Source organism: Sorghum bicolor, chromosome 7, assembly GCF_000003195.3.
Source record: "Sorghum bicolor cultivar BTx623 chromosome 7, Sorghum_bicolor_NCBIv3, whole genome shotgun sequence".
In the NCBI taxonomy this organism is placed as follows: Eukaryota; Viridiplantae; Streptophyta; class Magnoliopsida; order Poales; family Poaceae; genus Sorghum; species Sorghum bicolor.
Genome location: NC_012876.2, coordinates 65,261,364 through 65,283,092, shown reverse-complemented (window position 1 = coordinate 65,283,092; position 21,729 = coordinate 65,261,364). Strand labels below are relative to the sequence as shown.

The window sequence follows — 21,729 nt, the reverse complement described above, 5'->3', positions numbered from 1 at the left end:
AGATAATATTTGTCACAAATAAACGAAAGTGCTACAGTACCGAAAACTTTTCACTTTTCGGTAGACGAAAATAAAAACTAATTACACAGTTTGGTCGGAATTGACGAGACAAATCTTTTGAGTCTAGTTAGTATATGATTGGACAATATTTGTCAAATACAAACGAAATTGGTATATTCATATTTTGCCAAAAATTTTGGAACTAAACAAGGCCCTGATTTCATGACAACTCTTGTTTTTTTAAAAAAATTATCAATATTAAGGCTATGTTTAGTTACACCTAAAATTTAAATTTTTTTTAAGATTTTTCATTACATCGAATTTTATGGCATATGCATTATGCATCAAATATAAATAAAAAATAACTAAGTGCACAATTTATCTGTAATTTACGGATCAAATCTTTTAAACCTTAGTGCACAATTGAATAATAATTACAAAAATACAAATAAAAATGTTACTATTTCCAAAACTTTTTTTAAAAAATATCTAAACAAGGCCTTAATATATATACAACCTCCGGGAAGTATGTAATAACCATCTTGAAGTAACTTTATAAAATATTATCATTATATATATTACGGAAATATATTTTATAACAATATCTCATTTTGGTTATATAAATTCATTCAATGACGTCTTATATTTACAATAGTTTGATTTAATCTATGTATTTATTTGTGCACTGAGAAAATAATACTCCTTCCATATAGAATTTAGAAGTCGTTTTGGATAAGTTTTAGATTAAACATTAGGAATATAAATCATCAATAACTTTTAAACTGTTGAATTTTCAAATGTGAAAATTATATAAATAGATTTATCTTAAGACGACCAAAACATGCAGTAGTAGGCAAAGGCGCTGTTTAGTTGCAGTTTTTTTTAAAAAAAAAATTAGTACTGAAGTACTTTCATTTGTATTTAATAATTATTGTCCAACTATAGATAAGATTTGTCTCGTAAATTAAAGAGAAACTATGTAATTATTTATTTTTTATCTATATTTAATGCTTATCGCAAGATTTGACGTGAGGGGAAACCTTAAAAAGTTTTTGGGTTTTGGAGAAAATTAAACAAGGCCTCATTAAAATCAATTTGCACGGCGATTTACTTATCCTACGGTTTAACATGGCTCTGTGGTAAAGAGCAGAGACAAAGGACCCTAATAATCCTTTTCTTTTTTGTTTTGGTTTGCTTCTGTGATGTCGTATGGACTAATTCTACATCGCCTTGAGGTGAACTCATGATATACCACTACCACCTCAGCTAGACGCACATGTTTGTTAAACCAAACACCTCAACAGCAACAGCAGAATGTTTTGGACCAAGCAATTTCAATCTCACCCTGGAATGTATATAGTTTGCGATAACACCCTGGAATATTTACTTTTTCTGTTTTTAGGGAATTTAGCTTTTTCTGATAGATAGAATAGAAGTACTTCCTCCGTTCCAAATTATAAGTCTTTCCAAAAATCTTGGAGGGTCGAAGCATTTTTCAAGTTTGACAAAAAATATAGAGAGAAATATAAAGATTTATGTCATAAAATAGGTACACCATGAAAATATAACTAACAAAGAATCTAATGATACTTGGTTGGTACCAAAAATGTTATTATTTTGCTATATAAATTTGGTCAAATTTGAAAAATTTGTCTCTCTAAGATTTTTGGAATGACTTATAATTCGTGACGGAGGGAGTAGCATGTGAAATTCCCGAGCATAGTGGTCGGTGCATGCCCAAGTATGCGAGGCCTGAGAAACGGCCTTGTTTACTTTCACCCCAAAACCCAAAATTTTTCAAGATTTCCCATCACATCGAATCTTTAAACACATGCATGAAGTATTAAATATAGACGGAAATAAAAACTAATCGTACAGTTTAGTCGAAATTTACGAGATGAATCTTTTGAGGCTAGTAAGTCTATGATTAGACAATATTTGTCACATACAAACGAAAGAGATACTGTAGCAATTTGCACAAAATTTGGGAAGTAAACAAGGCCCAACGCAACATTTCCGCAGACCATGACGTCTACATCCTACCCCTCGTCTGAGATTTTCCTTAATTATCTGATGAAGCTCAGCTCAGCTCAACTCAACTCATACTACGTACCAGGCAATGTGTTGGTTTTGAAATAATTTCACATGCGTGACAAATTCAATTCAATCAAATTCTGAATTCTCAGTGAAACTGGACAGGCGGTCTCCTGGATGACGGGGAAATTTTTCCAAATCATCTCTGACTGCCGTGGAATGGATGGAAGGAGACACAAGGACTTTGGCCTTGGTTAGTTCTAGGCCTTGTTTAATTTCACCCTAAAACCTAAATTTTTTTAAAATTTCTCGTCACATCGAATCTTTAAATATATGTACAGAGTATTAAATATAGACAAAAATAAAAACTAATTGCATAGTTTAGACGAAATTTACGAGACGAATTCTTTGAGCCTAGTTAGTCCACGGTTGGACAATAATTATCACAAACAAACAAAAAGTGCTACAGTGTCGCGAATTTTTTTTCTTCACCAACTAAACACGGCCTACCAAAAAACCAAAAACTTTTGAAGATTCCTATCATATCAAATCTTATGGCACATACATGAAGTATTAAATATAAATGAAAACAAAAACTAATTATACAGTTTGTCTGTAAATCATAAAACAAATCTTTTAAATATAATTACTCTACAATTAAATAATATTTGTCAAATAAAAATAAAATGAAAATACTATAATATCAAATCTAAAAGCTTTTTTAAAATCTAAAACAAGGTCTGAGGATATCCATTGCAGTCAGAAACCAAATCCACTTCCACTCTAGCCTTGTTTAGTTCACTTTCGTTTTTATTTGACAAACATTATACAATCATAGAGTAATTAGGCTTAAAAGTTTCATCTCGTGATTTATGACTGTGTAATTAGTTTTTATTTTTGTCTATATTTAATACTCCATACATGCTGTGTAAGATTCGATGTGACGGAGAATCTTGAAAAGATTTTAGTTTTCAGGGTGAACTCAACAAGGCCTTCCAGTTTTACCTATCGCTTCCACCACGTGACTCCGAAGCGGCGGCGCGCCCGGAAAATGTCTCCCATGACGCCGCGCCGCGTGGGCGGTGGAAGCTTCCGTCGTCGTCTCGTCCGCAGCGACCTACCGCGGGGCCCCGCCGCACCGCGCCTAGGAGAGTAGGAGTACTTCACACCCTCTCCCACCTCGTGCCGTCATCAGTCAGTCAGCTTCCCTTCCCCGAGCACACAGCACACCCACCGGGACGGGAGTCGGGAGGGGGAAGGGGAGGGATCGCCTGTCTATCAAGGAAGGAAGTGCGCTTCTGCCTGCGTGCTCTGGCGATGCCGTCCGGGTGGAGGGGCATCCTGGGTTTCGACTACGGCATCGTGCAGGCGCCGCTCGGCCCCGACATCTCCGGCCCGGATCTCGTCGCCGCCGTCGCCAACGCCGGCGCCATCGGCCTCCTCCGCCTCCCCGACTGGGTTGGTTGCTACCAGTTTTTGCTTCCTTTGCTGTCCGCGCTGAGCTGATCAACCGCTTCGTTGTTTGTCCCTGACCGCAGCCGGCGCCGGATCACGTCAGAGAGCTGATCCGAAAGACCAGGAGCCTCACGTCCAAGCCGTTCGGGGCGGCCATCGTGCTGGCCTTCCCGCACGAGGACAACCTTAGGGTCGTCCTGGAGGAGAAGCTCGCCGTGCTGCAGGTCTATTGGGGGGACTTCCCCAAGGAGAGCGTGCAACAGGCGCATCGCGCCGGAGTTAAGGTCTTGCATCAGGTGCGCGCCATTGCTAGTTAGCTGTGCCAGTTAGTTAATAATCCAAGTAGTATTAGTAACAATTCCATCATTGATTGGGAAAAATATATCCACAGTAGCACTTCATAGTTCATACTCTATGGCTTTCTACTTCAACTGTTTATTACGAATTCCAATGGGACTATGGGCATGGAGTGACAAAGACTAGAAAAAAAAAAATACTAGTACATATGATCGTGTTTGCCTGTGGTTAGGCTGCCAGCACGGCATGAGTCTTTGATTCGTGGGAGTGGGGTGCATTGGATTGTCCAATAATAATGCTCAAAGCACACAATGCCAATTGTTAAATATGCCAAAGTTCAAATGATGATACAAGTGGGGCCAGTATCAACTTGATGCATCACCCTCAGTGGGAAATGATCTGGTGCATAGCAGGCACTACCACATGATGTGATGATCTGTGGCGTTACTGCTCTGCAATGCTTACTTGTCGAAATTTGGCAAGCTTCTCTTCCTGTTTACTTCATATACTTCATTTTCTTGCCACAAATGTGCCAACATTGGGCAACCAATTTGACGATTAGAATAAAAGTCTGTGCCAAATTTTGGCAGGGAATATTTTGTCGATGGGCAGTAACACTCTGCCTGTTCATGCTGATATGAGAACTCCAGTTTGTTTAATTTATTCACATTGTTGTGATTGATGGTTTACTTTCGGTTGATACCTGAACAGGTCGGCAGCCTTGAGGAGGCAGCTAAAGCTAAAGAAGCCGGTGTAGATGGAATCATTGTTCAGGGACGTGAAGCAGGGGGGCATGTAATTGGCCAGGTAATTCCCAGCTGGTTTCTGGTTTCTGCTTTGTTTTAACACTGTTGGGCAATCTTTCACCACCCATCAGCTTATGCAGTCATTTGTGCATTTAGAATCTTCATCATCCTGTGGAATGCAGACTTTCAGAGCAGCATTTTGCTGTCACTATGCAGATTTCAGTACAAATGCTATATGCAAGGCTTGATTCAACTTCCTAGATTAGGGCTCCTGTATCTTCTTATCTCTAAAAGCATAGCATGCATTTATAGCTTGTGTCCTTTACTCCTTTTAATTGTCTTTTTTCACGAATGTTCTCTCAATCAGCTTCTATTTGGAAAACAGGAAGGACTGTTTCCGCAGTTGCCAAGAGTAGCCGATCTTGTTTCAGACTCGGGCATTCCAGTTATCGCAGCTGGGGGAATTGTAGATGGACGTGGCTATGTTGCCGCATTGGCACTTGGGGCCCAAGGAGTTTGTTTAGGAACTAGGTATTATCTCGGTCTCTTGTACTGAGGATATACCAAAACAAAGCCTTTTCATTATAGTTTTACAGTTCTTATGCTTACGTTACAACGATTCTTGAAAATTCAGGTTCCTTGCTACCGAGGAAAGCTTTGCGCATCCTATTTATAAACAAAAGTTAATTGAGATGAGTCGCACAGGCTACACAAATATTTTTGGACGTGCTAGATGGCCTGGTGCTCCACAACGTGTCCTGGAAACACCCTTCTATGTTGAGTGGAAGGATAATTTCCCAGATCAGGAAACAGAGGAAAATCATCCCATCATAGGCCACTCTATCATCCATGGTGTGGTATGTATTTGGATATTTGATATGCCTTGTATTGTTTGACTAGTAAGTCTAGGTTGTCTGCTCGATACAATCATACAAAAAGGATATAAAGTTCAGCATGCCAAAAGTTAAATAAAACAGTATAACACTTGTCAGAAAAGGGTCTGCTCCAATTCAGAGGGCAGAAGCACAAAGCAGCAGTATAGAACTGTTCACTTTTGCATCCAATATAAGGAACTGTGGCTTTGAAATGGCAACCAGATTTGAAATGGCTACCTAGTTTATGGAATCCGACTTAGTTGTTATTATGCATCCGAAACTGTTCTTCAGTTATGCTACGATTTGGGAGGAACGAATATTATTCTGCTAAATTCACCTAAGGACAGTGGAGGGTTGCTATTAGTTGCTCGCAATCAAACAAATAGTAAATTATTGTGTTGAACATGCATTGGGTATTGAGGTTTATGTCAGCACTCAGTTGCATCATTGGTGGTCAAACCTGAGAACATACTCGATCTGGGTTTACAGTATCTCAGCTTGGACTATTTGCCATTCTTTCAAATAATAGTTGGCTCATAGTAATTATTCAATCTGCCTTTGTTTTAACCAGAAAGTATTTTGTTCAAAGGAAGGCAAACATTGAAATATTATGCGATTTGTACATGATGGATCACTTATTGCAACTTTAATTGCATACTCTGTGCATCTGAAACTAGGAAATAGACAACTGACCAACAATTCCTGACCCCAGCACAAGGATATTCGTCGGTTTGCCGGCACTGTTCCAAACGCCACGGCAACAGGAGATATCAACATCATGGCCATGTACGCGGGTCAGGGTGTTGGGCTAATCAAGGAGATCGTACCAGCTGCTGAAGTTGTCAAAAGTCTGGTCGCTGAAGCAAAGGAAGTCATTAGAGAAAAGCTTTCTGGTTACCAGTAAAATTCTACTACCTGAACTGAGCTAGAACGTGAAGTATTTGTGAGTAGTCACCAATCAAAATAATTGTGAGTACCAAGGTTTGTTTCTTGTGTTATTTGTAAGTAAAAAACCGATGAAAATAAATGAGACAACCAAAGGTATTCTGTCAGTCAAAATTTTTGTGCTGCTATACACGTAGCCCTGAAGAGCCTCTGCCGGTCTGCCCTATGGACGTCACTGGCACTGCCCTATTGCATTGTTGCTACGTGACTTTTACAGAACCTAAAGAGAGTAGGAGTACTACTCTATCTCGTTTTCTTTGTAATATTTTTTTGGAGTGTCTACACGTAGCCCTGAAGAGCCTCTGCCGGTCTGCCCTATGGACGTCACTGGCACTGCCCTATTGCATTGTTGCTACGTGACTTTTACAGAACCTAAAGAGAGTAGGAGTACTACTCTATCTCGTTTTCTTTGTGTATGATTTTGTTCAGTTCACAGAGCTAAGAATCTTTTGAGTCTAATTAGTCTATAGTTGGACAATAATTGTCAAATACAAATGAAAATGCTACGTGTCTAAATCCTAAAAAAAAATTTATCTTAACAAGCCTTTAGTTTTGTACCCAAAAACTTTCATCACGTCGAATCTTTAGACACATGCATGAAGTATTAAATATAGATGAAAAAACTAATTGCATAATTTGGTTGTAAATCGCGAGATGAATCTTTTAAACATAATTAGTCTATAATTAGACATTGATTGCTAATAAAACAAAAATACTACAATAGTCAAATAAAAAATCCGTGAACTGAACAAAGCCCCGCTGATTGGTGGAAATCGTTTGGGCTTATCAGTCAAATCTGCAAGTCATTCAGCAGTATTTTTCTCTCACAATAAATCAGCCAATAGTACTTTCTGACATGATTTATCAGCTAAACGAACAACCGTAGCTGATAAGTCATGTCAGAAAGTACTATTGGCTGATTTATTGTGAGAGAAAAATACTGCTGAATAACTGACAGATTTGACTGATAAGCCCCAAACGAGGTGCTACAACTAGCTCGAGGGGCAAGCTCCTCTCATACGAGGGTAAGCCCTTGTTTAGTTCATCCCGAAATCTAAAAAGTTTTCAAGATTCCCCGTCACATCGAATCTCGCGGCACATGCATGAAGCATTAAATATAAACGAAAACAAAAACTAATTACACAGTTTGTCTGTAAATCACGAGACGAATCTTTTGATCCTAGTTAGTTCATGATTGGATAATATTTGTCAAATAAAAACGAAAGTGCTACAGTAGCGAAATCCGAATTTTTTTCGGAACTAAACAAGGCCTAAGCTAACCTTACTTTGGACAACATTCTAATTTACTTGATGTCCGTCATTAAGTTTTTCCAAATGAATAGTAGAAACTATAAACGCTGACATGAGTCATTTTTTGGAATAATCAAGACAATGGTCACCAAATATCACTCAGTAATTTGGCAATTGATAGCCCAGCGAAGAGCGGGAGTAGCATATATACTGGGGCTTTTTATTTGACGTGGAATTAAGCTGTGGATTTTTTTTTTAAAAAAAAGAAAAATGACCCATTTTCATTGTGGATTTGCCACGTAGTAATAATGTATAATATAACCTCCAAAAGGACCAGGGCCGCGCGCTTGTCGCCAAGCGCCGTGACGGCGTCCGTCGCCGCGCGGCTCGCCGTCGTAGTCGTAGCCCGGGAGCTACAGCGCGGACCGCCGAACCGACCGCGCCGCTCGCCACCAACTCTGCCCCAACGCCACCAGAGAACCGGCAGGCGGCAGCTGTGGGCTCTGAACTACTGCTAGTAGATGGGGTCCGGGTGGAGGGGCATCCTGGGCTTCGACTACGGCATCGTGCAGGCGCCGCTGGGCCCCGACATCTCCGGTCCCGAGCTCGCCGCCGCCGTCGCTAACGCCGGCGCCATCGGCCTTATCCGCCTCCCCGACTTTGTACCCACGCCTGCTTCCTCTTCTCCTCTCTTCAGTATGTTTGCTCTGTTAATTACTATATCTCAGCTGATCACTGGCTGGCTACGCTGCTGACTTCACTGCAGCCGGCGCCGGATTACGTGAGGGAGCTGATACGGAAGACGAGGAGCCTGACGTCCCGGCCGTTCGGGGCGGCCATCGTGCTCCCGTTCCCGTACGAGGATAACCTGAGGGTCGTGCTGGAGGAGAAGCTTGCCGTTCTGCAGGTGTACTGGGGTGAGTTCCCCAGGGAGTGGGTCCAAGAGGCGCACCGCGCCGGCGTCAAGGTCTTGCATCAGGTGAGCCAAGCCAACAAACGCAAGATCCTTCCTATCCTTTAATTAACTGCTGTTAGAAATTTTGTTAGAACTCCATCTATTGGAAATTAGTGCATCCTTATTACTTCATCCATACCTCTTGGGAAAATTTTGTTATGTAATAGTAATTGCTTAATAATGTATACTTTCCAGCCACCCTGCCCCTTTTCTCACAAATGAATCGTTCCTTCCTTTTTAATGGCAACGTTGTGCTATTGTTGTTGATTTGCTGTTCAGAAATCCGTACGGTTGCTAGGGGTGATGCCATGATGGAGTGATTATCTTATTGTGTGTGGTTAGGCCATCGCACTAGTGGAACCTTGATTCATGGAACGGATTGGAGCACGGAGTTAGGATTGGAAAGTCCAATTAAAATGTGCAAAGCACATAGTAGAAAGTTAGTAATTCAAATTGCAAACGAAGATATGGTAGAGGTAGACCCAGTATCATATGAAATCTTTGCAAATTAAGCTGGTTATCTTCATGTATTCCATCGTTGGAGAAAAAAATCTTCATGTTTTTGAAACGAGTCTTCATGCTATCATGTCTAATTTCCAGTGAAACTTCCCATTTCTCAAATCAAACCGGGCCAATTACATTATAAATGCACACATGATTTATTTTTCTGTGTCTCTGTGTACGTATCCAAGAAAATTGTTTGGAAGCTTATTGAAGTTCTTCTAAGAAATGGAAGCCGTTTACCTTTAAGAATATCAGATACTTTACATGTTATTTGAGTTTGATTGATGTGATTCTTGCAAAAATAAATGCTCCTGCTCAATACAGGCCAAAAAACTCAACTTCAGTGGAAATGTTTGATGCACAATAGGCACTACCACTTGATCTTATAATCTAAGTTAATGCTTCTCCTACTGTTTATTTTGTGTTCATTTTTTACTGAAAAAAAGGCAGCCAATTTGATGATCGAACTAAGCTGTGCTAAAATTTTGCAACATTTAGTAGGCCAAATTTCATTGATGACCAGTAACCTTGATGGTGACATGAGAACCCCAGTCCATGTAAATTCATGGCCTTGTTTTAATTGATTGCTTCTTGAATTTAGACTTTTTATTGATGTCTGAACAGGTCGGCAGCCTCGAAGAGGCAGCAAAAGCTAAAGAAGCCGGTGTAGATGGAATAATTGTTCAAGGCCGTGAAGCAGGGGGTCATGTAATTGGTCAGGTAAATGTAAATCATTAGTTTCAGCTTTGTTGAAGTACAAGCGATCTTTCAGTAAGCACACTACCGAGCAGCATTTGCTACTGCTAAAGTGCTATATGCAAGGCTTGATACACCTTATTAGGGCCCATGGTCTCGTCTCATCTCTAGTAGCATAAAATGCTCTTATAGTCTGTGTCCTTTAATTGCCTTTTTTCACGAATATTCTCTCAGTCAGCTTCTATTTGGAAAAACAGGAAGGATTGATTCCACTGTTGCCAAGAGTAGTAGATCTTGTTTCGGACTCTGGCATTCCAATTATTGCTGCTGGGGGAATTGTAGACGGTCGTGGCTATGTTGCTGCATTGGCACTTGGTGCTCAAGGTGTTTGCTTAGGAACAAGGTATTCTCTTGGTCTCTTGTATTTCTATATGAGGATATATCAACAGAGCCTTTTTCTTTGTAGTTTGCATAGTTAATGCTCACATTATATCGCTCCTTGAACATTCAGATTCCTGGCTACCGAGGAAAGCTATGCACATCCTATTTATAAGGAAAAGGTAATTGAGATGAGTTGCACTGACTATACAAATGTGTTTGGGCGTGCTAGATGGTCTTATGCTCCACAACGTGTCCTGGAAACACCGTTCTATTCTGGCTGCAAGAATCTCCCAGATCAGGAAACAGAGGAAAACCAACCCATTATTGGTCACTCTATCATCCATGGTGTGGTATGTATTTGAATATTCGATTTGTCTTGAAGTTTTTTTTCACTTATTTTGTAAAAAGAAATGGTGTTTTTCATGACTTTTCTTCCTCACTTATTAATGGCCCTGGTGTGTAAATTATTTCAATCGTGGTACTACCTGCGTCCTAAAATATAAGGGATTTGAGGTTGTCCTAAGTCAGACTATATTCTAAATTTGAACAAGTTTTCTGTAAACTCAGATTTCAGGACGGAAGTTGTAATAGAACTGGTGCCCAATGAAAGTTCGTATATCAGAACTTTAGTAGTCTCGTTGTAAACAAAATTCATGAACCTTAAGACCTATGAAAATATTTGACCGATAGCTCTACCTTGTCTTCATGATAGAATGCCCCCCCCCCCCCCCCCCCCGAAAAAAAAAAGGAAAACAAAAAGGGAAAAGAACAAGCTGACTGGTAGAAATGTCATGTTTTGCAGCACACCTCTGATATACGAATTTGAATTTGGAACTCTGCAACCATATTAAAATAGCCATAATAGTCTGCAGAATTGTATGTATTCAATATGATAAACATCAAAACTCTTTTTAGGTTTTCAGTAAAAAAAATTGGTTCTCTGTTTGGGTTGCATTTTCATGAGATGAGCATCATTCTGCTAAACATGCCTTTGGATTGGAACATAGTGAGAGCTGCCAATTGGCTACTTTGCTTTCAATTGAAATGGACAAATGGTACCTCATAATGCTGTCTTTCTAGTATTGGATATCCATGGTTGCGTTCGTCATAGCTGTAGCGGTGTGGTAAAACATAAAGCTATTTTACTTTTGCATCTGGATTTGTGGCATCTCAGTGTCGACTAATTATTGGCTCATAGTATTTAATCTATTTTTCCTTGAACCAAAAGGTTTTAGTGGAGGCCAAACGTTAATACACTGCACATGATGGATCTCAGTAGAGTAGCTCGGCTATTGCAACTTGAATCACATGTTTTTACTATGCATCTCAAAAAAGGAATGGGCTACTAAGCAGAAATTTCTGTTTCCAGCACAAGGATATTCATCGATTTGCTGGTATTGCTCCAAACCCCACCGCGACAGGTGATATTGGTAGCATGGTCATGTACGCAGGTCAGAGTGTTGGGTTAATCACAGAGATCATACCAGCCGGCGAAGTTGTCAAAAGGCTGGTCGCTGAAGCCAAGGATGTCATAAGAGAAAGGCTTTCTGATTTCCAGTAAAAGGTCTGAAAGTTTTATCTATAACAAACGCATGATGTACTTGTAAGTAATCAGCAATCACAACAAATGATAAATATCACCAAGGTATCCTTTCTTATCTATGACGACAATGTTGAGTATTGTGTAGTGGTGCGACATTGTGCCATTGTGGCCTTATGGGTGTGGTGTTTGCTTCTGTGTGCTGTTTGTAAATCATGGGTTCATGGCTAACAGAAATAAAATGAGACTACCAAGGTATCCTGCCTACCAAAATCTTTGCACTACTATGATGTACCTTCTCACCCTGGGCACTTTATTCATTGATGTTAGTAACTTTTATGGTCTTCAATTCATTATTATTATTATTACATAATCATTGTACTCAATCTATAATGGTTTTAAACATGATTAGTGCCATTTTTGCAAATATTGACCACCCACGCCCTCAAGTTTGTTTGCTTTATTTTAGTTCCAACCCTGGGCAAGCTGACCGGTCAGTCACCATGTATGCATGAATCATGAGTATAGCTCTGGTGGACAAGACTATTGGTCTAGTATATCTATTCATTCGTACAGGGTTTGGATTAAGCTGGGTGTTGCAGGTAAATTGCATATGGTGTGTCGAAACGCCGTGCATTGACGTTGATGCCATTGGTCGGCTCTTCCACCCACCAGCAGCTTGCTCCAGCTCTGGACCACTCGCAATTGAGAGTGCCCATACCCGTTGAGCTTCTGACCAGATCATGGGGGAGGTGAAGAGAATGAAAACAACAAAGGTACTACCAGCACAGCGCTATTTTCGGGGCCACTTTCTGGCTGATTTGTTGATTAGGACACTGACATGGGTTTAATTTGTCCAGCAGGTAAATTCAACCTAGTACTATATGGCATGTGTCTGATTATTAATGAACAATGAGCTAGCGCAAGCAAGTGCTCCGTCAGTCAATCTATGCATATGGGTTGCTGAATGAAAGAATGTTGAACGGCGTCAGATGCAGTACTTGTTGCTTTGCATTGCTTCTAGTTCCCAAAATATTTTACAAAATTTTTCATATTCTTCATCACATCAAATTTTGCAGCACATGCATGATAAAAGAAATAACTAATTACACAATTTAACTGTAATTTATGAGACGAATCTTTTAAGCCTAGTTAGTCCATGATTGGACAATAGTTGTCAAATATAAACGAACTATTCTTATTTTGCGATTTTTTTTTGAAAGTAGACAAGGCCCTGATGGATGGATGCTGGAGGGGGTGGGTATGCAAGCAATGCAGCCTTTTATTATTCCTTGCGACTTGTGATGAGAAGATCAGTTCGTTCATGACTGCTCAAATAAAGAAAGGCTCAAACACAAATGATGTCTAGCTCTATATATATATATATATATATATATATATATATACACACACACACACACACACGGTAGCGCTATTCTACATCATAAAACTGAGTAGACAAATACTTAGCAGTACTGAACGTTGTTCAGTATCATCCAGCCGTACAACTAGGACCACGAAATACTGAACAATACTGAAACACAAGTACTGAACAATACTGAATTCTGTTCAGTATAACAGTTTGGTGTAAAATAGCACGCACACACACATATATACGCAAGTGTTATTCTACACTCTACACCTTAGGTGTAGAATATTATTCTACACCAATATACTGAACAGAATTCAGTCTGCGCATCACATTCTTCCAAGAAGTTAGGCCTTGTTTACTTCCATTTTTTTTTTTGCAAAATAGGAATAGTAGTACTTTCGTTTGTATTTGACAAATATTATTTAATCATAGACTAACTAGGCCTTAGTTGTGTGTTCTTCTAATGTACGAGTATATTTGCTAGTAATACCAAGTCGCTACTAGTAGAACTATTTTTCAAAAAATATTCTGCTAGAAAAGGACTTTACGTAAAATCACATGTGGAAAATAGTTTATTTTCACTTAAGCATATATGTTGAGAAATTATTTGAATGGATCGAAATTTTTTTTGAGATTTAGTGGTTCTAGGTATATTTTTGTATTTTCAACATATATGCTCTGCAGTGGTATAACAATTTTCATACTTTAGTTTGGCATTGTTGGTTACTCAAAAAATAGTATGAACTCTTCTTACTACTCTTTCCCTCCAAAAAATTACGTAAAACCACATGGGGGGAAATAGTTTTATTTTCACTTAAGCATATATGTTGAGAAATTATTTGAAGGGATTGAAATTATTTTTTAGATTTAGTGGTTCCAGATATATTTTTCTATTTTTCAACATATGTGCTCTGTATTGGTATAACAATTTTCATACTTGAGTTTGGCTCTGTTGGTGTGTCTCAAAAAAAATAGTGCAAACTCTTTTTACTGCTCTTTCCCTCCAAAAAGAGAGACCGATAGCACATGAGAAATTTGTCTCACAAAAGATAGCACATAGGAGAAAAAATGAGAGAGAAAAGGGAGCTTTTGTTCTAGCCATTGATGGTTTTTTGGAGGGCTGAGATGCTGCTACTGCTTATCTTGTAGTAGTAGTAGCCACTGCACCGGATCCTGGTCCGCTACCACCACCACGCTCTCCAAGTCCAACCCTGACGATCCATGGGGTGGAAGTGCCTGTGCCGCGACCGCCTCTACCAGCCCTTACGATCCAGCCAGCCACACACGATGTATTCGTCTCTCAAATTACAAACAAGCCGTGTCGACGCCCACGTGTCCGTTGGAACTGAATTGAAATAGGCACTGCAAATGCAGTGCCAATCGCTTCCGCAACAAATTTTTCAAGAAAAAAATGCATCCGCAACATAGAGAATAACTATATTTTTACTAAAAATTTTGCACGGTGTTTAGTTCCGTTATGCAGAATTATGAATTAAAACCCAATTTTTTAAAAAATAGAAGGGGAACTAAACACCCCAAGAATATATCTCCCTTAAAAAAAATATAGAAGTACTGGGAAATATAATGAACCTAAGATGATAAAGATACATCTGTTCTCAACTTCTCATGCACCTGGTTTGTAGGGACTACAAATAAAAATAGGCAGAATATTCATGCATTTGAAATAAGAATACCTGTGATCCTTCTCTGTTCATTTGTTCTAGAAATTCAAGGACAAATTTTCTCTTGGATGGATGGAGAGGGTACATGTTTTTGTTTATAAAAAAAGGAGATAAAATAAAAATAAAGCATTCCTGCTGCATAAGCACAACAGGCGCAAGAATTCCATGTGGCAACAACGAAAAAGCGCGGTGAGTTTGGCTACGGCCCATCCAAGACTCAAAAGGAACGTACTGCGGGCCCAACTAAAGCCCAGCCCACAAGGCGCAGACTCCATGAGCCGCCGCCCTCATGGTCAATTGGTCAACCAAACGAAACAGCTCCGTCCGCCATCAAGAGGAGGAGGGGAGTGGGGTAGCAAAAGCAATAGCAATACTACTAGTACTCTAGTGTGAAACTGGAACCCCAACAACCCAAGCTTCTAGTCTCCTCGGCCAGCGACACGCTCGGATCGGTCCCCGCTCCACCGCCGCCGCCGCCGCCCCACCTCGCCCTCTCCAATCCAATCCCCCCCCCCCTTCCCCCTCGAGCACCCAATGGCGACGGAGCTGCTCCCAGTCGTGGACATCCGGCAGCTCTCGCTGTCCGACCTGGACGCGCTCGCCGCCGTCTCCGCGCACGCCCTTGCGCCGCGGACCTGCCCCGACGCCGACCCGCTCCCGCCCCTCAAGATCGACCGCGCCGTCTTCAACGAGAGCGCCGGTTCCCGGAAGCAGACCTTCTCTCGCCTCCGCCTCGGCGCCGCCGGCGCCGGGTCCTCCTCCTCTCCCTCCTCCGCCCGTCACACCTCCGCGCACTCGTCCGCCGTGCGGAAGTACGATCCCATGGGCGAAATCGTCGCGTACCACCTCCGCCGCCTCTTCGTCCCCGATGACCCCTCGCCCCCGCCCCCTCCCGAGCCCCAAACCCTAGCCTTACTAAAAGAACCCTCCTCTCCTCCGCCGCCCCCCGACCCCGACCGGGAGACCACCAACGCCAAAGGGGTCTCCGTTGACCTGCTCAGGCTTGCGGGGATGGTGGACCCCTACGATGTCGAGCTGCACAGGCGGACGGCCGGGATGGCTTCCGAGGCCGAGCTGCAGGGTTTCATCGACAGCCTCGCTGGGAAGTATATCAGCCCGAGGCAGCGGAAGAAGAATGTGGACGCCTCCTTCTTTGGGGATTACCTCCCTCGCGGGTGGAAGCTGCAGCTCGGGCTCAAGCGAAAAGGGGGGCTCGTCTGGGTGAGCTGCTTCAGCTACGTGAGGTTTGCCTCTTTTCCCCTGCCCTGTCCTATCATTCTTTCTCTACAAATGATTATATGCTAGTGTTAGTATCTGGAATGGAACTATGCTGGAACACCTTACCTGATGCGCTGTATACTTGTTCAGAGATGCTCTATTAGTGTGCCTGAGACATGCACAATATAAGTGGTCGATTGGGTTTACGAATACATGGTTTGGCACTCAACAATATCAGTTGATTCTGCTTAGCTTTGGAAATGGGATGCTTCTGTTTGAGTGAATGGATGCATGTTTTGGATGTTTATTAATAATGTTACTACATCACTGGTGTGAGATGTTTGTTAAGTACAATGATGGATTTTGTGGGTTTGGTGCTTGTCATGGTGTAGCTCCATTTGATGCTGAGTGTTTATGCCGTTTTGGTAGTCTGTTTTCGTGTACTCTTCAACACACGTATAGTATTTGCATTCAGCCAACACTACCTGACCATGTGTCCATGGCTGTGTGATGCTTATTGGATATTTATTTTCTATTGTTGGTGGCTTATGTTGGGCTTCATCTATAGCCTACACAAAACTTGATTGGGACTAAAAGACTTTGTTGTCATTGTTGTTGAATGCTGATAGTTGTTTATCATGTTGAAATATTTCAACTTACTAATTTTTAATGGATTTATCTGGGCCACTAGTTTCTTTCGCTGACATGCAATCCAGTCCCCCATCTGTTAGTGAGAAGGAATACGAAAATAAGGACATGTGAGCATTCCCATTATCTTAATTGTTCCTAATACATCCAATCATATGCACTCAGATTTACCACTTGCATTTTCAATCTACCTTTTCTTGTATAACAACACTAGAGATTATTTCTCCTCATTTAGACGTAAACTTATATATTATTATACTTTGCTTGATGTTTGCTGCTTGGATATTCCGGGTTGAGAACTTGAGATGTTAGATCTATTTTTCAGTCATGATATATATTATTTGTCCTTCTAGGTTGATGCATTTTGAAAATTCCTGCCCATTTTGATTTGAGTGTTTTGCATGTCTCTTTTCTATATGACTTCATCTAGCTAATTGTGCACGCCATACTTTGCAGCCCCAAGGGAAGTCAGTTTTCTACTTGCAAGGAGGTTTCTGCATACTTGATGTCACTTCTTGGGTATCCAGAGCTCAAACCAGCCACTATTCAGTATGAAAGCACAGGACAACATTACTTGAGTGCTAACGATGGTGATGATAGTGTAAGTTTGAAGTGTACAAAACTAAATTTTATTTACTTAAATTCACCTGTTTTAATTAATGAAGTATGTAACAGGTTTTAGGTTTTCAAGATCAAATTGGTTCAATTATGTACAAGACAAATGTACATTCAGTTTCTTCTCTTGCCTTCTCCAGCTATTCCAGTGATCCAAACAATGTGGATGAAAGGAATGCAGACAAAGTAAATGGTTATGAATGCCAGAAATGCAATTTGACCTTTGGTGACCGCACTTCATATGTACAGCACCATTTGTCATATCATGAAATGAGTGCTAAGAGGCGCAGGACTGGCAAGTTTGGTGAGCCAGTAGTAGGGAAAGATGGTAAGTTTGAATGCCCTATTTGTCGTAAGTCTTTTGAAGAGGAACCACAGTACTTTGGCCATGTCGGATCTCATGCAAGGTATGAAGGGTTGACTCCTGAAGCATTTCTGGATAAGGCCACTTTCAGAAGGGCAACTAATGATTCCTCAGCAGAAATTTCATTTAGCCTTCAGGAGTTGACTGAATCACATGGACAGAACAACAAGGTTTCTTATGGTGAAGCAGGCTTTCAGCACCACAATCATTCAAATGAACATGGTGACAATAACTCTACATTCACTGAGTTTTTTAGTACAAATTATTCAGATAATTTCATTAGGCCAAATAAAACTTGGAGTAGGCCTGAAGTGGGTCCTTCCTTTAATGATGCTCCAAGTGTATGTAGATATACAAATTTTACAGGCCATGCTGATGTGACAGTTCCAGAAAGGGCATTGATCTCCAATAATCAATCCGTTAGCAACATTAATAGCTTTGCGGGAGTGGCTATGTTTAGTGATCAGCCAGGAAGTAACCATGTTGTCAGACCTACTGCCTTTGGAACAACCAATCATTATCAGGACCAGATTATTGATCGTGGCAGAGCTGCTCCGAGGCATGCTGACAATAATACTGTGAAAGCAAGAGATGTCAACCTCAATTCATGTGTAAATACAATATCTTTCCCTATTGCTAATGCAAATAATGAAACATCAGCTGCCCTTAATGAAGCTAATCGGTCATCTTCTACTGCAAAATGTTTTAGTGGCAGTTTCAATAACAATGGTGGTGCATCTAGTGCGTCTTCCTGTGGCGGATTGACCAATAAAGTATCTAGTTCATTTGGCACAACAAGCAAAACCCAAGCTGATGGCTCCAGATGCATTGGTGCAAGCTATGAGCGTTATGGTGAAAATTTTGGTGCTGTTAAAGATAACCCTTTTGCAAGCAAGAACAATACTGCAGTGTATCAGTCCAATTTGGGCACACAGCCTGTCTATGCTGTGGCAACTAGGGCAGATTGTTTTGCTTCTGGTTCAATGCAGACAAAGAATAGTGATAAAGAACTTGCATCCAGTGCCAAGGAACGGATTGATAACGTGAAGAACAGAACAAGTAAAGAAGCAGGATTTGTCACTGAAGCTTATAATAGTGATGTCTTTAGTGGTGGTATTACTGAAAAGGGTTTTGCACAGTTCAGCAATAGTTTTACTCACACAAAGACCAATTCTTCTGGCCGTTGTTCACTACCTGCACCAAAAACTCCAACAAATGGAAGTGATATCAACTGCATCAAGGGCTCTTCGATTAGTAGAGGTGATGTTAGCTTCACGAAGGGCTCATTTGTCAATAGACCCATCGACAACAATGAACCAAATGTAGCTAGGCTTGAGGTGATGGGAAAGTTGAATAATGAGATGCAAAACCACTATAATGATCATGCTCCTGGTTTTGACACTCATGCTGCAGCTAGTGCTAGCCAGAATGCCAATGGTCTTGTATCTATGCAGGCCAGTTTTGGTCGCATGTCCTCTACAGTTCAATCTGTTGCTGATGTTTCAATGACCAGCACATCTCAAGATCAGGTAATCATACCAGAATTTGTAGGCTTTCTTAACTGTTGCACTCTTTAGCAATGATAAGAATACTGTTAAACACCTAGTGGATCATGATGATATTATACTGTTAAACACACAGACTGCAGAAGCATAATGCCTCTTTGATTATCTAATGTGTTTATGAACTAGTATATACTACAACTTGGTACCTGTCATCTACTCATCTTGGACATCAACAATCTCCGAAAACCACATTTGACTACTATTAGTTTTTGTAAATATATATTAGCAGAAAAATCTTTAAGATATGAATTATGAACAAATTTTCCTGGAACTTACTAACCATAAACGAATTAAAAGTTCTGTTGGTGGTTGTCTTGCTCTCAGAATTTGTACCCTTTTTTATGGCCTAAACTTTTATGTGTTGGGTCTTTGTTCTTGATGTCATTAGCATGTATCAAGTGATTTCTGCCACATGAATCTTCATGTCATTTAATGCTGGGTAACCATGTGATACTTTGCTAATTTTTTTTAAACAGTGTGATTTGCAACTTGGATTTGGTGCACAGAAGCAGCAGATATTTTCTAGTCATGGACAGATTAGGACGGCTACAGTTGGATCCCCTCCGCCTGGGAGCAGTGCCAAAAAAAGTTCTGTACCCACTGAGTCCTCACAGTTTGGGAGCATGAATGGGCCTAAATCTTTCCCCACTGGAACATCTCAGTTTGGGGGCTTTGCAAGGCCTACTTTGGTGCCTGCTGCACCTTCTCAGTTTGGGAGCATGGCTCAACCTAATCATGTGCATTCTGCTCAATCCTCTCAATTCACAAGCTTGGTTCAACCGAATTCTATTCCTCCTGCTGAATCCTCTCAGTTTGGAAGCAAAGCCCAATCTAGTTTTGTACCCCCTGCTAAAACCTCTCAGTTCAGGGGCATGGCTGGACCAAATTCTGTACCTCCTGCTCAGTCCTCTCAGTCTGGAAGCATGACTAGACCTAATTCTATACCTCCTGAATCTTCTCAGTCTTTTGGGAGCACGGCTCGACCAAATTCTGTAACTCCAGAATCCTCACAGTTTGGGAGCATTGCCAGACCAAATTCTGTACCTCCTGTATCGTCACAGTTTGTTAGCATGCCCAGTCAAAATTTTGTGAGCGCATCTGAACCGACTCTAGTTTTGGGGTATGCACCGCAGATTGGAAGTGGCCCTCCACCTCAAGTCCAGTTAGGATGGGATTTGTCCTTGCCAAGGATGGTTACTGGTGGCAGCATGGTCACCTGTTTATGTATATGGTGCAACAGTCAGTTCCATCATTTTGGCCCTCTTGATGGGCAGCAGCCTAGTTCTTTTGGCTTCATTTGCCCCACCTGTAAAGATCGGATGTCTGGTCATCACAATATGCCCAACAATGGTTCATGGCAGCATTGAGGTGCAGTGTGATTTGTTAATAATCTGTAATGCTGCATCTGAGGGATCTTTTGGTTTTCTGTACACTAACGTCTGTTGACTGTCAGAGGACTGAAAATTGTCTGCACAGGCAGCAGTGGTCCGCCTTTGAGTCGACTGTCAAGGAATGAATGGTATTTGTATCGACAGGGTCTTGAGCTGGGAGCTGGAATGCTTGAGTCGGTAGCAGGGTATGTAATGAGATAAGTGTGGTTTTCTGCTACTTGTCAAAGATAGCAATGGGAGACCATGATGAATTCAGGACATCTGAAATTTTGCTGCTCTCAGATGACCCAACCAATTTAAAAATTTCCAATTGGGCTCCGAGGGACCAAGGATGTTGCGACTCAGGTAATGCTTTCAATGTCTAGGGATCAAGCTGGCATGTTTGTCGGTTCCTCGAGCTATATCTGGTTACTTTGAGCTCTAGCTGTGATGGGAGTGGCCTTTGTTAATGGTACTAAACTTGAAATGACTCCAGTCCAGTGTCATGGTGGTTGTGTAAAGTATGTGTTAGCTCAGGTGGATTAGATCTCTAGCTCTTGATCTAATGTAATATTTCCCCAACTCCGGGGCCTTTGTCAATCCTCGCCTATTGAAGTTCTGTCTAGTCAAGCTGAAGTACGTTTCTAGGTAAGGTGGTAGCTCTTGATTCTTCGACTTAACGCTAGGAGGCTATAAGAGCATCTCCAAGAGACTCTAAAATTTAGACTCAAAATCTTAGATTTAGAGGTTCTCAAAACTCAAAAGCGTCGAGGCGCTGGTGTTTTTTTTTCCCAGTTCTATTCGGTCTGCGGTCTGCCCTGTGGTGACCCTGGCATCATGTCACTCTGTTGTTGAGAGTGGATTAGACTAACATATATTCCCTCTATCTCAAATTATAAAACATTCCAAAAATCTTAGAGAGTTAAAGGATTTCAAGTTTAACTAAATTTATATGATAAGATAATAATTTTTATGAATACTAACTAAATATCATTAGATTCTTTATTAATTATATTTTTATAGTATACCATTATTTTTCTATAATTTTGGTTAAACATAAGATATTTTGACTCTCTAGAATTTTTAGAATGTCTTGTAATTTGAAATGGAGGGAGTAAATTCTAGAGTCCATACAATCATCTCGAGGTATTAACCCTTTTACATAAAGTGCTAAAAACGTAATTGGGCCTCGGATTGGACATCACGTGGATGATCT

The 21,729-nt window shown here is 40.8% G+C and overlaps 3 protein-coding genes across 7 annotated transcripts; all 3 read left to right on the top strand.

Annotated features, from left to right (window-relative positions):
* LOC110437040 (probable nitronate monooxygenase) lies at positions 3,034-6,617 on the top strand. Of its 2 annotated transcripts, none has more exons than XM_021465114.1 (6): positions 3,034-3,492; positions 3,573-3,785; positions 4,498-4,593; positions 4,918-5,063; positions 5,167-5,389; positions 6,120-6,617. In XM_021465114.1, exons 1-6 carry the CDS (start codon positions 3,352-3,354, stop codon positions 6,309-6,311), a joined length of 1,011 nt encoding a protein of 336 aa, XP_021320789.1. In that variant the 5' UTR covers positions 3,034-3,351; the 3' UTR covers positions 6,312-6,617. The 2 variants fall into 2 exon arrangements, with proteins under 2 accessions (XP_021320789.1, XP_021320790.1); XM_021465115.1 differs by having other exon boundaries at positions 6,085-6,617.
* Positions 7,950-12,679, top strand: LOC8055376 (nitronate monooxygenase). Of its 4 annotated transcripts, none has more exons than XR_002455087.1 (8): positions 7,952-8,265; positions 8,370-8,582; positions 9,687-9,782; positions 10,016-10,161; positions 10,270-10,489; positions 11,509-11,703; positions 12,282-12,455; positions 12,543-12,679. XR_002455087.1 is itself a non-coding variant. In XM_021465116.1 (6 exons), the coding sequence occupies exons 1-6, from the start codon at positions 8,125-8,127 to the stop codon at positions 11,698-11,700; spliced, it is 909 nt and encodes a 302-aa protein (XP_021320791.1). In that variant the 5' UTR covers positions 7,950-8,124; the 3' UTR covers positions 11,701-11,963. The 4 variants fall into 4 exon arrangements, 2 of the variants coding, with proteins under 2 accessions (XP_021320791.1, XP_002445982.2); XR_002455086.1 differs by having other exon boundaries at positions 12,540-12,679; XM_021465116.1 differs by lacking the exons at positions 12,282-12,455; positions 12,543-12,679 and having other exon boundaries at positions 7,950-8,265; positions 10,369-10,489; positions 11,509-11,963.
* Positions 15,108-21,165, top strand: LOC8055375. The gene is made up of 4 exons (XM_002445936.2): positions 15,108-15,977; positions 17,056-17,200; positions 17,275-19,107; positions 19,620-21,165. Exons 1-4 carry the CDS (start codon positions 15,268-15,270, stop codon positions 20,508-20,510), a joined length of 3,579 nt encoding a protein of 1,192 aa, XP_002445981.1. The 5' UTR covers positions 15,108-15,267; the 3' UTR covers positions 20,511-21,165.